This window comes from Salvelinus alpinus, chromosome 2 (assembly GCF_045679555.1).
Source record: "Salvelinus alpinus chromosome 2, SLU_Salpinus.1, whole genome shotgun sequence".
In the NCBI taxonomy this organism is placed as follows: Eukaryota; Metazoa; Chordata; class Actinopteri; order Salmoniformes; family Salmonidae; genus Salvelinus; species Salvelinus alpinus.
Window position 1 is genome coordinate 103,698,341 of NC_092087.1, and position 17,527 is coordinate 103,715,867.

Below are 17,527 nucleotides of genomic sequence, written 5' to 3' on the forward strand. Positions count from 1 at the left end.
ATATAATTTTTGACTAACCTTCATAAACTTCTTCAGATGACAGTCCTGTAACATCATATTACACAATGCATATAGGGTTTGTTCGAAAATGTGCATATGTAGCGGCACAAATCGTGGTTATACAATGTGAGTAGTGGCCAAACTTCAAGCAATCTGTCCGGCGCCATCTTGGAGAGGCACCTAATCTAATCGATAACTAATCATAAACTTGACTAAAAAATACAGGTTGGACAGCAAATGAAAGATACATTAGTTCTTAATGCAACCGCTGTGTTAGATTTTTAAAATTAACGTTACTACGCATACAGCGTGCGCTAAAGCGAGACCGCACCGAAATTCATGGCGGAATTATTGTTTAACATTTGTCAACATAAATACGAATTAACAGCATAAAGACTTCTTACTATTTGCTGAGCTTCCATCAGAATCTTGGGCAAGGTGTCCTTTCTCCAGAACAATCGTCTTTTGGTTGAAAGATGTCCTCTTCTCCTGTAGAAATAGCAGCTAACGCTAGCCATGTGCCGGAGAGGTGTCCAACTAGCGATAGCGCGTGACAAAGAAATTCCAGAAAATCGCAATAAACTGATATAAACTGCTATAAGTCAGTTTAAATTAACTACCTTATGAAGTTTTTAAGACAAAAATCAAATTAAATCAGAGCCGGAGATATAGAACTGCTAAAACGAAAGCTTTTCAGGACGCCATGGTGATGTCCCTCCTGCATCAGGCGCCCCGTTGAAAAGGTCGGACCTTCCGTTCCAAGAGCTTTTATAGTGCCCCAGATGGTGCAATCCACTCCATTCAAATTCTCACCGCTTACTGACATCTAGAGGAAGGCGTATGCTGTGCATGTAGCCCCATAGCTTACATGGGAATTTATAAACTGACCCTAGAACAGAGACCTCGATTTCAGAAATCTCACTTCCTGACAGGAAGTGTGCTGCAGAATGAGTTCTGTTTCACTCAGAGAAATAATTCAAACGGTTTTAGAAACTAGAGAGTGTTTTCTATCCAATAGTAATAATAATATGCATATTGTACGAGCAAGAATTGAGTACGAGGCAGTTTAATTTGGGAACGAATTTTTACAAAGTCGAAATGGCGCCCCCCTATTGACAAGAAGTTTTAACTAGGCAAGTCAGTTAAGCACAAATTCGTATTTACAATGAAGGCCTACTTATAACCCCCCGCAAATCGTCCCCTAACCCGGACGACGCTGGGCCAATTGTGCGCCGCCCTATGGGACTCCCGATCACGGCCGGTTATGATACAGCCCGGGATCGAACCCGGGGCTGTAGTGACGCCTCTAGCACTGCATTGCTGTAGTCTTAACGAGATGTCTCAACATCTGGGACATGATAACGTCACAGAAAATTGCCTAACATTAGTATTTTTTTTATTCATCCAAGTGTTTCTTGCACAGAGGTTGAGATCCTCTGTCCAACTTTCATCCCTCAAACTCTCCTGTTGGATGTATATATAGCTATGCACATGCCATACGGGATTTATTTACAATCATAGCAGTCAAACGAGTTAAATCGACATCCATTGATTGGAAATGATATGGCAAATTTAATGAGGGCGAATTATAATTTCTCTTGCGACATTATTAAATAATTTTTAGTCACCCTTATCTCACAATAATTATTGTTTCAATGGAAAACCGAATGTTGCTTCTTACATCGTTTCAAGTTAAATTGATAATCCTATTTAAATCACTCGATAACGTCATGGAAAAGGGGTTTGACTAAATCTGGCAACTCCGATGTTGCTGCGAAATGTTTTTATTTTTTTAGAGGGGGTTCGTTTTCAGGCCTTCTGGGCGGGTTTTGAGTGGTCAATAGAGATATAAATTGTATCTAGACCTGGCAACCACAACAGCAGCTAGTCAGCCACCATTGTTCAGCAACCTCGGTAGCTTGCTAACAAACATAGCAGAAACATTGGAGCCCTTTAGACACTATCGGTGATTATTAGCCATTTTATTTTCAACACACTTTCGTCGTATCTACCAGTTACCCCATTTAATAGCATATTTACGTTGTGGTTGTCAGTCAGCTAGCTGGATGGTTAAATTACCGCTAGGCTAGTCGCTAACGGTAACTAGCTAACGTTAGCTAGATAACATCCACGACTATGAGCTCCCTAAACTACTCCCTCCCAGCTAAAGAAGAGGCGGTCGGATGGACAGGGACAGAAACTCTCGTTAAAGAGGAGAAGGAAGAGGAGGCTGTCACAGTTAAACATGAAGTAGAGGGTGAGGCTGTTACAGTGAAAGAAGAAGAGAAAGACGTTGCAGTGACAGACGAGCAAGAAGCTTTAGGAGTGAAAGAGGAGAAGGATGTTACCGTGAAAGAAGAGGAGGAAGAGAAACAAGACGATGCGGTTTTTGGAGTGAAAGAGGAGGCAGCGATGACAGTTAAGGTAGAGGAAGACGTTTTTAGAGTGAAAGAGGAGGAGATGACTGTCTCGTTGGAGGAAGAGGAGACTGGAGATCTCATTAACACCAGTGAGTACTGTCTCAAACGGGTTAAAACGTTGAATGTGTGTTTTTTTTAAGGGTAAGTGTACTGAAATTGTACAGTTGAATATGTTGTTCTGTACTGTAGGGATTGTTAGTCACAAATAGTGGGGACCACCAAAAACGAAACAATGGATTAAATGCATTCTACTATTCTTTCTTTGATAAAGGTAGATGGCTGATTTAAATTCCTGCACTCTGTATGAATGTAATAGGTTCTCCATCAGTGGATGGACTGGAACATTAAATATAGAGTCCTGGACAGAGGCAATTCTGAATTCAACTAAGGATAACCGTTGAAGGTGGCTTACCTCTAGCCAGCTAAGTTTCTATGGCAACAAATCCTTCAACTCATCCTTCAACAAATCTTCTCCCAGGCAGGTTAAGGGCCAATCAGGATGCAGGCTAACTCCACTTTATCCTGACTCAAGTGTCTGAGCTGCGAGTTATGGTGTGGAGTCATGTATAGTAGTGATTTTAGGCCAGGATAGAAGCCAGCTCAGACACTTGAGTCAGGATAAAGTGAAGTTAGCCTGCCCCCTGATTGGTCAGATAACCTACAGTGATTCCACAACAGGATAGAAGCCATATATAGTAGTGATTCCACACCAGGATAGAAGCCATATGTAGTAGTGATTCTACACCAGGATAGAAGCCATGTGTAGTAGTGATTCCACACCAGGATAGAAGCCATATGTAGTAGTGATTCCACACCAGGATAGAAGCCATGTGTAGTAGTGATTCCACACCAGGATAGAAGCCATGTGTAGTAGTGATTCCACACCAGGATAGAAGCCATGTGTAGTAGTGATTCCACACCAGGATAGAAGCCATGTGTAGTAGTGATTCCACACCAGGATAGAAGCCATGTGTAGTAGTGATTCCACACCAGGATAGAAGCCATGTGTAGTAGTGATTCCACACCAGGATAGAAGCCATGTGTAGTAGTGATTCCACACCAGGATAGAAGCCATGTGTAGTAGTGATTCTACACCAGGATAGAAGCCATGTGTAGTAGTGATTCTACACCAGGATAGAAGCCATGTGTAGTAGTGATTCTACACCAGGATAGAAGCCATGTGTAGTAGTGATTCTACACCAGGATAGAAGCCATGTGTAGTAGTGATTCTACACCAGGATAGAAGCCATGTGTAGTAGTGATTCCACACCAGGATAGAAGCCATGTGTAGTAGTGATTCCACACCAGGATAGAAGCCATGTGTAGTAGTGATTCCACACCAGGATAGAAGCCATGTGTAGTAGTGATTCCACACCAGGATAGAAGCCATGTGTAGTAGTGATTCCACACCAGGATAGAAGCCATGTGTAGTAGTGATTCCACACCAGGATAGAAGCCATGTGTAGTAGTGATTCCACACCAGGATAGAAGCCATGTAGAGTAGTGATTCCACACCAGGATAGAAGCCATGTGTAGTAGTGATTCCACACCAGGATAGAAGCCATGTGTAGTAGTGATTCCACACCAGGATAGAAGCCATGTGTAGTAGTGATTCCACACCAGGATAGAAGCCATATATAGTAGTGATTCCACACCAGGATAGAAGCCATATATAGTAGTGATTCCACACCAGGATATAAGCCATGTGTAGTAGTGATTCCACACCAGGATAGAAGCCATGTGTAGTAGTAATTCTACACCAGGATAGAAGCCATGTGTAGTAGTGATTCCACACCAGGATAGAAGCCATGTGTAGTAGTGATTCCACACCAGGATAGAAGCCATGTGTAGTAGTGATTCCACACCAGGATAGAAGCCATGTGTAGTAGTGATTCCACACCAGGATAGAAGCCATGTCTAGTAGTGATTCCACACCAGGATAGAAGCCATATATAGTAGTGATTCCACACCAGGATAGAAGCCGTGTATAGTAGTGATTCCACACCAGGATAGAAGCCATGTGTAGTAGTGATTCCACACCAGGATAGAAGCCATGTCTAGTAGTGATTCCACACCAGGATAGAAGCCATATATAGTAGTGATTCCACACCAGGATAGAAGCCATGTGTAGTAGTGATTCCACACCAGGATAGAAGCCATGTATAGTAGTGATTCCACACCAGGATAGAAGCCATATATAGTAGTGATTCCAGACCAGGATAGAAGCCATGTATAGTAGTGATTCTACACCAGGATAGAAGCCATGTATACTAGTGATTCCACACCAGGTTAGAATCTAGTCATTATACTGTCACACCCTATGACATGATACAGACAACATCTAGGTGTTGTTATACTCCCTATAGTTTGCTCTAACATATGACCTCTGACCCCTACATTATACAGACATAATCTAGTCATTATACTGTCAGACCCCATGACCTCTGACCCCTACATGATGCAGACAACATCTAGGTGGTGTTATACTCCCTATAGTGTGCTCTAACATATGGAGTATGTCTTGATTCAGAAGTACAAATTGTCATGTTAATTTATTCAACATTCAAATATTCATGTTATCTCAAAAGTACTCTTTTTTTTTTTTGGGTTCATTTGAAGGCATATTGTTTGGCACCGTGTACTCTTCAATTAGGCCTGCTTCACATGTCCAGAGTGGGCTCTCTTGTTCATTTTGAAGTTGTGCTTCATTTTATGAGCTTCACTAACACAGTGAATGTGAAAATGCATTATAAAAAAAGGGACCTCTCTCTGTTGGTGATTTGCTGAATGTGCAATCGTCAAGGAGGGATGTGATTGGTTAATGACCTACAATGTACATTTCTATGTATAAAATGGGTGATATCTTCAGAGAGCCCACTCTGGAAATGTGACGTGTTAAAAAATTTTAAAAAAATCTAAAAAGAAGCTAAATCATAAAGGGTAATTTTCAGATATTTTTAATGTTGAATAAATGAATGTTCATATTTAAAAGCTCACTATAAAGGCCGATGGTCGGGGGGCCGGAACATAATTACAAATAATTTGTTGACTGCAAGAAGCCCAAACAAATATAATGTTTGACTTAATTTCAAACCTTGCTTATAACTCTCTATTATGCGTGTGAATACTTAGGAACAGATTTCTTAAATTTAAATCACTTGGAGCTGATTTTTCTGGTGTTTTTTTTTGTCTTATGTCCAACAATAAAAGTTTTTTTTATATATATAAATATATATATTTTCTTCTCAGAAAACTCGGTTGGGCCAAATAAAAACACCCGTGGGCCAAATTCGGTCCGCAGGCCTGAAGTTAGGGAACCCTGCTATAAGGAGTGTAAGACACCGAGATGTTGTCCCTATCATGAACGGTTCACAGATCATAGGGTCTTAAAGGAAGCATGAATAGGTCTCCACATTAAGTTTCTATGTGAGAATTACCAGAACAATCTGAGATACCCAACATATATTTCTGGGGTTTGTCCTGGAGACGAATTGCCCTCTCGCTAAGATTGCTTTAAAAAAAAAAAAATATTTTTTATTTTTTTGAAATTTAAAATGTAATTTAACCACGTAGGCTAGTTGAGAACAAGTTCTCATTTGCAACTACGACCTGGCCAAGATAAACGCATAGCAATTCGACATACAACAACACAGAGTTACACATGGAATTAACATCTTCCGCTTCATATGAACAATATTTCAGGCAGAGGACTGATGAAATGTTAGGGTTGCTTTGTCTTACCTTGCTTCATAGGGGCTGGGTTACCCGAGCAACAGCCAGGAAGAGAAGCGCTTCAAGGGGGGGGGGGGGCGTAGAGCTAGCCGGCAAATAAGCAGAGGGGGGAGGCGGGAGCTACACCGGGTCACGGGAGAGTCAGAGGGTAATCCGATGGGTATTCCAGAGAGATGTATGGCAAGGGAAATCCCAAATAAAGACATTCCCAAGGCAATACTCCAGAGCTGGGTCAGGGAACCAGGAGGCCAGCAATCAGAGGAAGAAGCTAAACAGGTGGATATGATCAAAGCAGTGCACTCCAGACTCAGACGTAGGCAAAACAGCCAGTTAGCAAGCTAGCTAGCGCTATTAAACCAAGGTGGTAAAAGTCACAAAACCCCCTTAGGCCTAAAAGTAGACAAAAACAACAGGCCTAAAAGTTGACAAAAACAAACAACGAAAAACAAAAGCAGACAAATCAAAGCTAACGGGTAAACACTGTTAACTAAACAGGTACCAGGCAGTACGCGGCAGTCAAGCACGACGCCAGCAGATACTCTTGCCCAGATATGACTTCACTGACATGATGACAACGTATTTAATGACCTTTTGACCCAGATTTCAGACGCACAAATTGTAATATCTCAGCAATGGTAAGGCCTAAAGACTTGAAACAAAGTGCACTGTACTTCTGAGAGTATGTTGTATCGGCTTTAAAAGCTATGTTTATTTTATCCGCATAACACCCTACCATGACTACTGCCATCCTACCACTATCAAGACTGTTTCACAACCATAAATATTTTAAGCACACATTTCTTCAGTAAATCTCATTTTCGAGTTAAATAATCTGTTTGTCTTTGGCAGGAGAGAGAACAGACTTTCATTCTGACAGTGGGAAGAGTCCTTCAGAGGAACCAGAGACATCCAACCCAGCAAGACGACACTGCTGCTCCCAGTGTGGAAAGAGTTTAACTCAGTTAGGGAACTTGAAAATACATGAACGAATACACACAGGAGAAAAGCCTTACCAATGTTCCCATTGCGGGAAGAGTTTTACCCAGTCAGGGTACTTGAGAACTCATATGAGAATACACACAAGAGAGAAACCCTACCAATGCTCTCAGTGTGGAAAGCGTTTTACCCAGTCAGGGCACTTGAAAGAACATAAGAGAACACACACAGGTGAGAAGCCCTACCAATGCTCCCAATGTGGGAAGCGTTTTACCCTGTCAGGACACCTAAAAGTGCATGAAAGAACACACACAGGTGAGAAGCATTTAGCAAGACCACACCACTGTTCCCACTGTGGAAAGTATTTTACTCAGTTAGGGAACTTAAAAATACATGAACGAATACACACCGGAGAAAAGCCATACCAATGCTCTCATTGTGGGAAGAGTTTTACCCAATTAGGGTACTTGAGAACCCATACGAGGATACACACAAGAGAGAAACCCTACAAATGCTCCCAGTGTGGAAAGAGTTTTACCCAGTCAGGACACTTGAAAGAACATAAGAGAACACACACAGGGGAGAATCCTTACCAATGCTCCCAGTGTGGGAAGCGTTTTACCCTGTCAAGTCACCTAAAAGTGCATGAAAGAACACACACAGGGGAGAAGCCTTACAAATGCGCCCAGTGTGGAAAGAGCTTTACCACATTAGTTCAATTGAAAGAACACAAAAATAAACACACAGGGGAGAAGCCTTTCCACTGCTCCCAGTGTAGAACAAGCTTTACACAATCAGGGGGCCTAAAAATACATATGAGAATACACACAAAAGAGAAACCCTACCAATGCTCTCAGTGTGGAAAGTGTTTTGCCCGGTCAGGGCACATGAAAGAACATAAGAGAACGCACACAGGGGAGAAGCCTTACCAATGCTCCCAGTGTGGGAAGAGTTTTACCCTGTCAGGGCACTTAAAAGTGCATGAAAGAACACACACAGGGGAGAAGCCCTACCAATGTTCTCTGTGTGGAAAATGTTTTACCACATCACAGAATCTTAAAGTACATGAGAGAATACACACAAGATAGAATCCTTACCACTACTTCTAGTGTGGAAATTGATATTTCACATCACTTGAAGACGGAGTGGTTACACAATTGATTGGACAACACCTAGTAAGCAATACTATACACATTAAAAAGTGAAATACTGTAGATATGTTCTTAAAAAATTCAACTCAAAGCTAGAAGCATCAGAGCACCTAGAAAGGTAGTTGACTGGGCAAAGTCACATTAGTTCTACCCTTAAATATGACTGGGCAAAGTCACATTAGTTCTACACTTAAATATGACTGGGCAAAGTCACATTAGTTCTACCCTTAAATACGACTGGGCAAAGTCACATTAGTTCTACCCTTAAATACGACTGGGCAAAGTCACATTAGTTCTACCCTTAAATATGACTGGGCAAAGTCACATTAGTTCTACCCTTAAATACGACTGGGCAAAGTCACATTAGTTCTACCCTTAAATATGACTGGGCAAAGTCATATTAGTTCTACCCTTAAATATGACTGGGCAAAGTCATATTAGTTCTGACCTTAAATACGACTGGGCAAAGTCATTACTTCTACCCTTAAATATGACTGGGCAAAGTCATATTAGTTCTGACCTTAAATACGACTGGGCAAAGTCATATTAGTTCTGACCTTAAATACGACTGGGCAAAGTCATATTTAAGGTTAGAACTACCTTTCTAGGCGTTCTGATGCTTCTAGATTTGAGTAGAATTTTTTTAATAACATATCTACAGTATTTCACTTTTTAATGTGTATAGTATTGCTTACTAGGTGTTGTCCAATCAATTGTGTAACCACTCCCTCTCCAAATTAGGGCTGATTTGGAAAAAGCTGTTCAAAAGAGGACAATGTATTAACATTTCTTTGTACTCCCTGATGAAAGCCGTGCGGCCGAAACGTGTCTGATTTTTTAAAACTTTGTTTCCATTGAACATGCCATACAAATAAAGTCATTTTAATTAATTATATGAAGAGTGCCTTGGTCCTCCTTTCTTTTTGATGACCAATTGACCCCTTTTACCAAAGAGCACCTTCTGTGTTCCTTAGCAGTGCTTCCCTTCCTCCTCTTTTTTCTACAAGGAAATTAATTAATTAGAAATTAATTCATTAGGCCCTAATCTATGGATTACATATGACTGGGAATACAGATATGCATCTGTTGGTCACCTTAAAAAAAGGTGTAGGGTGTGGATCAGAAAACCAGTCAGTATCTGGTGTGACCTCATGCGGTGCGACACATCTCCTTCGCATGGAGTGCTGGATATTGGCGGGAACTGGAACACACTGGATTGTACAAGTCGATCCAGAGCATCCCAAACATGCTCAATGGGTGACATGTCTGGTGAGTATGCAGGCCGTGGAAGAACTGGGACATTTTAAGCTTCCAGGAATTGTGTACAGATCTTTGTGGCATGGGGCTGTGCATTATCTTGCTGAAACATGAGGTGGTGGCTGAAAACATGAGGTGGTGGCTGAAAACATGAGGTGGTGGCTGAAACATGAGGTGGTGGCTGAAAACATGAGGTGGTGGCTGAAACAGGAGGTGGTGTGCTGAAACATGAGGTGGAGGCTGAAACATGAGGTGGCGGCTGAAAACATGAGGTGGCGGCTGAAACATGAGGTGGTGGCTGAAAACATGAGGTGGTGGCTGAAAACAGGAGGTGGTGTGCTGAAACATGAGGTGGAGGCTGAAACATGAGGTGGCGGCTGAAACATGAGGTGGTGGCTGAAACAGGAGGTGGTGTGCTGAAACAGGAGGTGGTGGCTGAAAACATGAGGTGGTGGCTGAAACAGGAGGTGGAGGCTGAAAACATGAGGTGGAGGCTGAAAACATGAGGTGGAGGCTGAAAACATGAGGTGGAGGCTGAAAACATGAGGTGGAGGCTGAAACATGAGGTGGAGGCTGAAACATGAGGTGGCGGCTGAAACATGAGGTGGCGGCTGAAACATGAGGTGGCGGCTGAAACATGAGGTGGCGGCTGAAACAGGAGGTGGCGGCTGAAACAGGAGGTGGTGTGCTGAAACAGGAGGTGGCGGCTGAAACAGGAGGTGGTGGCTGAAAACATGAGGTGGTGGCTGAAACAGGAGGTGGAGGCTGAAACATGAGGTGGAGGCTGAAACATGAGGTGGAGGCTGAAACATGAGGTGGAGGCTGAAACATGAGGTGGAGGCTGAAACATGAGGTGGAGGCTGAAACATGAGGTGGAACATGAGGTGGAGGCTGAAACATGAGGTGGAGGCTGAAACATGAGGTGGAGGCTGAAACATGAGGTGGAGGCTGAAACATGAGGTGGCGGCTGAAACACGAGGTGGCGGCTGAAACACGAGGTGGCGGCTGAAACACGAGGTGGCGGCTGAAACACGAGGTGGCGGCTGAAAACACGAGGTGGCGGCTGAAACACGAGGTGGCGGCTGAAACACGAGGTGGTGGCTGAAACACGAGGTGGTGGCTGAAACATGAGGTGGTGGCTGAAACATGAGGTGGTGGCTGAAACATGAGGTGGTGGCTGAAGCGAGCCTCTTGCCCACACAATTTGCTTAATATAAGGAATTCTAAATTATTTCTACTTTTACTTTTGATTAATTAAGTATATTTTAGAAATTACATTTACTTTTGATACTTAAGCACATTTAAAACCAAATACTTTTAGACTTTTCCTCAAGTAGTATTTTACTGGGTGACTTTCACTTTTACCTGAGTCATTTTCTATTAAGGTATCTTTACCTTGACTCAAGTAGTATTTTACTGGGTGACTTTCACTTTTACCTGAGTCATTTTCTATTAAGGTATCTTTACCTTTAAGTCTGACTATTACTTTTTCCACCACTTGTTTCTAACATGTATTGACTCAGGGGACTCAGGGTGGGGAATACTTATCTAATCAAGGTATATTCATGTTACATTTTTCATTAATCTTTAAAAAAATATATTAAAACATGTTCCACTGACATTACAGGGTATTTTATGTAGATAGTTGACAAAAATGACAATTCAATCCATTTTAATCCCACTTTGTAACACAATAATATGTGAATAAATCCAAGGGAGGTGTAGACATTCTATAGGCAATGTTCTAAAGACTCCAACCAACCAAAAGCCTGTTCTCTCTGCTTCTGCACAGCAAGCGGTACAGGAGCATCAAGTCTGGCACCAACAGGCTCCTGAACCAACACTGTCTCACACTCAATTCGTGCAAGTATGTACAAAAAAGTATTTCCGTAGGTTTTGTGCGTTTTTGTGTGGCTTAATTAGTGTGAAAATACAAATTTTTGTGCATCTCAATTCGTAGGAAAATACATATGTTTTTGTGAGACATCATTTATAGGAAAATACATGGGGGGGGGGGCAGCAAACTTCGGGACAAACATTTGAAAGTAATTGGAGCAATGCATTTTGGGTAATGGGGTTCTACACGGCCTTTTTTTGTGTCCCACATTTATTTATATAAAAAAAGAAACGTGTTAACAATCCAATATTGTTAATCAACCAGGTTGTCACCGAAATACTTATAATAGTAGTCTTCCGTTTTTTATTTTTTATTAAAGCCAATACTGTTCTCTGTGCTTATTTTCGCTTAATACTTTGGGATTCTGGTGCTGTTTGATTTCATGGGGGTTGCTAGATTGGAGTAAAAACGGGTTTTTGTCAGGTTTTTTTTGGTGGTGGTATAGTGTTTGGTTGGGGAATCGAGGTATACATTTTCATGATGGGAAATTGATTTATAAATAAATATGGGGAAATAGAAGACCTGCAAAAAAAATGTTTGGTTTAAATTCACCTGATGCAACTGCATGGTATTTAGAACTAAAAATGAGTCAGGACCATGATCAATTAAACCATATCTATAACGAGTCTGGACTATGATCAATTAAACCATATCTATAACGAGTCTGGACTATGATCAATTAAGCCATATCTATAACGAGTCTGGACTATGATCAATTAAACCATGTCTATAACGAGTCTGGACTATGATCAATTAAGCCATATCTATAACGAGTCTGGACTATGATCAATTAAGCCATATCTATAACGAGTCTGGACTATGATCAATTAAGCCATGTCTATAACGAGTCTGGACTATGATCAATTAAACCATATCTATAACGAGTCAGGACTATGATCAATTAAACCATGTCTATAACGAGTCTGGACTATGATCAATTAAGCCATATCTATAACGAGTCTGGACTATGATCAATTAAGCCATATCTATAACGAGTCTGGACTATGATCAATTAAGCCATATCTATAACGAGTCTGGACTATGATCAATTAAGCCATATCTATAACGAGTCTGGACTATGATCAATTAAGCCATATCAATGCAGTTAAACAGGTTAATGTAAAGTCCTGAATTATGTTGGTTTACACTTATGGCACTTCCAAAGGCCGTTTCATGATGATTATTACGGTCGTGTCAATCATGTTATATACTTAGGCTAGCGTGGTAGACCTACTGCCTCTGCCCAGAGGAATACTAGGCTGTCATGACAACAGGCGTTACTTTACCACGTGTGAGTCCTCTCTCTACCGCTACTCTGGGATCACGTCCAGCTCACGTCTCGTCATGTGATCTAGTGGTGGGAAGCATTCTGATTTTCTAACATTGTGTTGGGTGTAATTACGTTGATGTATCTAGTGAACAATGGATACGTAACAATGGGGTTGTGACGGATAGAAGTAGTCACTACAGGTGTGATCAAGCCTTACATCCAAGTTGCCTGAAGCCTAATGGAAAGTGCTCTGCCCTGATCAGTGATTCAGAAGGAAATCCTCTGTGACTGTCTCATTTACATAAGTTAACTTACCAGTGTGGACCCCCCACAAAACAAAACACTTTCTACACATTTACAAAGTGTTATTACAACCATGGTTTTCTGTTGTTACTGAAACTTATATCAGATAACCTGACATTGATCCACATCATATGGGTAGACAAATAATGTACGAGTGTTATGCAGATCAAACACAACTATCCTTTTTAAAGATGCAAACCAGTCATATGAAGCACTGTTGACCATCCTGTTCTGATCTAATGAGATGGATGGAGGATTTGATTTGATTTTACGGACTAGAATCAAGGCCTTTCCTGTTCTGATTTAATGAGATGGATGGAGGATTTGATTTGATTTTACGGACTAGAATCAAGGCCTTTCCTGTTCTGATCGAATGAGATGGATGGAGGATTTTGAACAGCTTTGAACAGCACCCCTGATAAATTGAAATACATTTGAAAAAAATTAAAGTTATAGTTACTGCTGTATGTTCAGAGATAAATGATATAATTCAGAATAGGCTATGATAAAGTATATAATTTTGACACAGAGGATCAATAGCTTCTTGGAGAAAATAATTGCCTAGCTGTAGAGTGTAGCACAATAACAAGGCATAGCCTACGGTTGGAAACGCGGCAAATCTGTCAAAGAACAAACAGCATGCAGACAAAACAGGTCTTTTGCAATATTTCAAATACAATCGGGGAAAACACAGGTTGGAAAGAAAATGGCTCCTGCTGAAAAGAGAAGACTGTAATATGTCCGCTGTAGGCTACCAACATATTTGATCAACTTTCAAATATTGTTTTACGACGAAAAAAACGAGAGGGGCTTTTTGGCACGAGCGCATCGGCTATCACCAGCGAGTGGGTTGCGCATCATTAGGTGAGTCAGTGAAACAGGATATCATTTTTAGGACTATAATTTCCTCCTAATATTGTAGCCTACACTCTGTAACTAAATCATCATTTTCAAACTCTGCCTGTGTGGGTTTGTGTGTGTGTCTGCTTATGTCATTCCTTCAGCACTACAGATAATCAAGCGCAATCGGCTATTTTCTCAATTGTTTATATTTGTGTTGGTGGATCACTCAGATAATTTGTATATTATAGAGTGTGATTTTAAGGAAATAGTATGTTTATATTTTACAGAGTGTGATTTTAAGGAAATAGTATGTTTACATTTTACAGAGTGTGGCTTTAAAGGGGCAATCTGGAATTGCTACATCCAATTTCAATCTTTTAAAATAATGATATACACTCATGGATTATTGGAGAATTAACTTATACATGCCTCATGGGCTTAGATCAACTGTTGTACCCCATCAGAACCCAACTATAATATACATGCCTCATGGGCTTAGTTCAACTGTTGTACCCCATCAGAACCCAACTATAATATACATGCCTCATGGGCTTAGTTCAACTGTTGTACCCCATCAGAACCCAACTATAATATACATGCCTCATGGGCTTAGTTCAATGGGCTTAGTTCAACATTTTCATCCCCAATTACAAGATTTTCAGACAAGATAGAACGGCCAAAGGGGGCGGTGTTGCAATCTACTGCAAAGACTGCCTGCAGAGTTCTGTTTTACTATCCAGGTCTGTTCCCAAACAATTTGAACTTCTACTTTTAAAAATCCACCTCTCTAAAAACAAGTCTCTCACCGTTGCCGCCTGCTATAGACCACCCTCTGCCCCCAGCTGTGCTCTGGACACTGTATGTGAACTGATTGCCCCCCATCTATCTTCAGAGCTCGTGCTGCTAGGCGACCTAAATTTGAACATGCTCAACACCCCATCCACCCTACAATCTAAGCTTGATGCCCTCAATCTCACACAAATTATCAATGAACCTACCAGGTACCACCCCAATTCCGTAAACACGGGTACCCTCATAGATATCATCCTAACAAACTTGCCCTCCAAATACACCTCTGCTGTTTTCAACCAAGATCTCAGCGATCACTGCCTCATTGCCTGCATCCGTAATGGGTCAGCGGTCAAACGACCTCCACTCATCACTGTCAAACGCTCCCTGAAACACTTCAGCGAGCAGGCCTTTCTAATCGACCTGGCCGGGGTATCCTGGAAGGATATTGATCTCATCCCGTCAGTAGAGGATGCCTGGTCATTTTTTTAAAATGCCTTCCTCACCATCTTGAATAAGCATGCCCCATTCAAGAAATTTAGAACCAGGAACAGATATAGCCCTTGGTTCTCTCCTGACCTGACTGCCCTTAACCAACAGAAAAACATCCTATGGCGTTCTGCATTAGCATCGAACAGCCCCCGTGATATGCAACTTTTCAGGGAAGCCAGAAACCATTATACACAGGCAGTTAGAACAGCCAAGGCTAGCTTTTTCAAGCAGAAATTTGCTTCCTGCAACACAAATTCAAAAGTTCTGGGACACCGTAAAGCCCATGGAGAATAAGAACACCTCCTCCCAGCTTCCAACCGCTCTGAAGATAGGAAACACTGTCACCACCGACAAATCCACTATAATTGAGAATTTCAATAAGCATTTTTCTACGGCTGGCCATGCTTTCCACCTGGCTACCCCTACCCCGGACAACAGCACTGCCCTCCCCTCTGCTACTCGCCCAAGCCTTCCCCATTTCTCTTTCTCCCAAATACAGTCAGCTGATGTTCTAAATGAGCTGCAAAATCTGGACCCTTACAAATCAGCCGGGCTAGATAATCTGGACCCTTTCTTTCTAAAACTATCTGCTGAAATTGTTGCCACCCCTATTACTAGCCTCTTCAACCTCTCTTTCGTGTCGTCTGAGATCCCCAAAGATTGGAAAGCAGCTGCGGTTATCCCCCTCTTCAAAGGGGGGGACACTCTTGACCCTAACTGCTACAGACCTATATCTATCCTACCCTGCCTTTCTAAGGTCTTCGAAAGCCAAGTCAACAAACAGATTACCGACCATTTCGAATCCCACCACACCTTCTCCGCTATGCAATCTGGTTTCAGAGCTGGTCATGGGTGCACCTCAGCCACGCTCAAGGTCATAAACGATATCGTAACCGCCATCGATAGGAAACAATACTGTGCAGCCGTATTCATTGACCTGGCCAAGGCTTTTGACTCTGTCAATCACCACATCCTCATCGGCAGACTCGACAGCCTTGGTTTCTCTAATGATTGCCTCGCCTGGTTCACCAACTACTTCTCTGATCGAGTTCAGTGTGTCAAATCGGAGGGTCTGTTGTCCGGGCCTCTGGCAGTCTCTATGGGGGTGCCACAGGGTTCAATTCTTGGACCGACTCTCTTCTCTGTATACATCAATGATGTCGCTCTTGCTGCTGGTGATTCTCTGATCCACCTCTACGCAGACGACACTATTCTGTATACTTCTGGCCCTTCTTTTGACACTGTGTTAACAACCCTCCAGGCGAGCTTCAATGCCATACAACTCTCCTTCCGTGGCCTCCAACTGCTCTTAAATACAAGTAAAACTAAATGCATGCTCTTCAACCGATCGCTGCCTGCTCCTGCCCGCCTGTCCAACATCACTACTTTGGACGGCTCTGACTTAGAATATGTGGACAACTACAAATACCTAGGTGTCTGGTTAGACTGTAAACTCTCCTTCCAGACTCACATCAAACATCTCCAATCCAAAGTCAAATCTAGAATTGGCTTCCTATTCCGCAACAAAGCATCCTTTACTCATGCTGCCAAACATACCCTTGTAAAACTGACCATCCTACCAATCCTCGACTTCGGTGATGTCATTTACAAAATAGCCTCCAAAACTCTACTCAATAAATTGGATGCAGTCTATCACAGTGCCATCCGTTTTGTCACCAAAGCCCCATATACTACCCACCACTGCGACCTGTACACTCTCGTTGGCTGGCCCTCGCTTCATACTCGTCGCGAAACCCACTGGTTCCAGGTCATCTACAAGACCCTGCTAGGTAAAGTCCCCCCTTATCTCAGCTCGCTGGTCACCATAGCAGCACCTACCTGTAGCACGCGCTCCAGCAGGTATATCTCTCTAGTCACCCCCAAAACCAATTCTTCCTTTGGACGCCTCTCCTTCCAGTTCTCTGCTGCCAATGACTGGAACGAACTACAAAAATCTCTGAAACTGGAAACACTTATCTCCCTCACTAGCTTTAAGCACCAGCTGTCAGAGCAGCTCATAGATTACTGCACCTGTACATAACCCATCTACAATTTAGCCCAAACAACTACCTCTTTACCTACTGTATTTATTTATTAATTTATTTTGCTCCTTTGCACCCCATCATCTCTGTCTCTACTTTGCACTTTCTTCCACTGCAAACCAACCATTCCAGTGTTTTTTAGTTTTTATTTTACTTGCTGTGTTGTATTCACTTCGCCTCCATGGCCTTTTTATATTTTTATTTATTTATACATATATTTGTTTGCCTTCACCTCCCTTATCTCACCTCACTTGCTCTCATTGTATATAGACTTATTTTTTTCACTGTATTATTGACTATATGTTTGTCTTACTCCATGTGTAACTATGTGTTGTTGTATGTGTCGAACTGCTTTGCTTTATCTTGGCCAGGTCGCAATTGTAAATGAGAACGTG

At 41.9% G+C, this 17,527-nt stretch overlaps 1 protein-coding gene across 1 annotated transcript; it reads left to right on the forward strand.

Annotated features, from left to right (window-relative positions):
* The first annotated feature begins 1,761 nt into the window (after positions 1-1,761).
* On the forward strand, positions 1,762-8,287 carry LOC139546840 (zinc finger protein ZFP2-like). Its single transcript, XM_071355697.1, has 2 exons — positions 1,762-2,509; positions 7,002-8,287. The coding sequence occupies exons 1-2, from the start codon at positions 2,137-2,139 to the stop codon at positions 8,174-8,176; spliced, it is 1,548 nt and encodes a 515-aa protein (XP_071211798.1). The 5' UTR covers positions 1,762-2,136; the 3' UTR covers positions 8,177-8,287.
* Positions 8,288-17,527: the final 9,240 nt, after the last annotated feature.

What these genes read in the sequence shown, in the direction of transcription:
- LOC139546840 (XM_071355697.1), top strand. Translation starts at nt 2,137, where the DNA reads ATGAGCTCCCTAAACTACTCCCTCCCAGCTAAAGAAGAGGCGGTCGGA. An exon ending in TGGAGATCTCATTAACACCA is followed by an intron (nt 2,510 to 7,001) that starts GTGAGTACTGTC and finishes TGTCTTTGGCAG; the next exon opens with GAGAGAGAACAGACTTTCAT.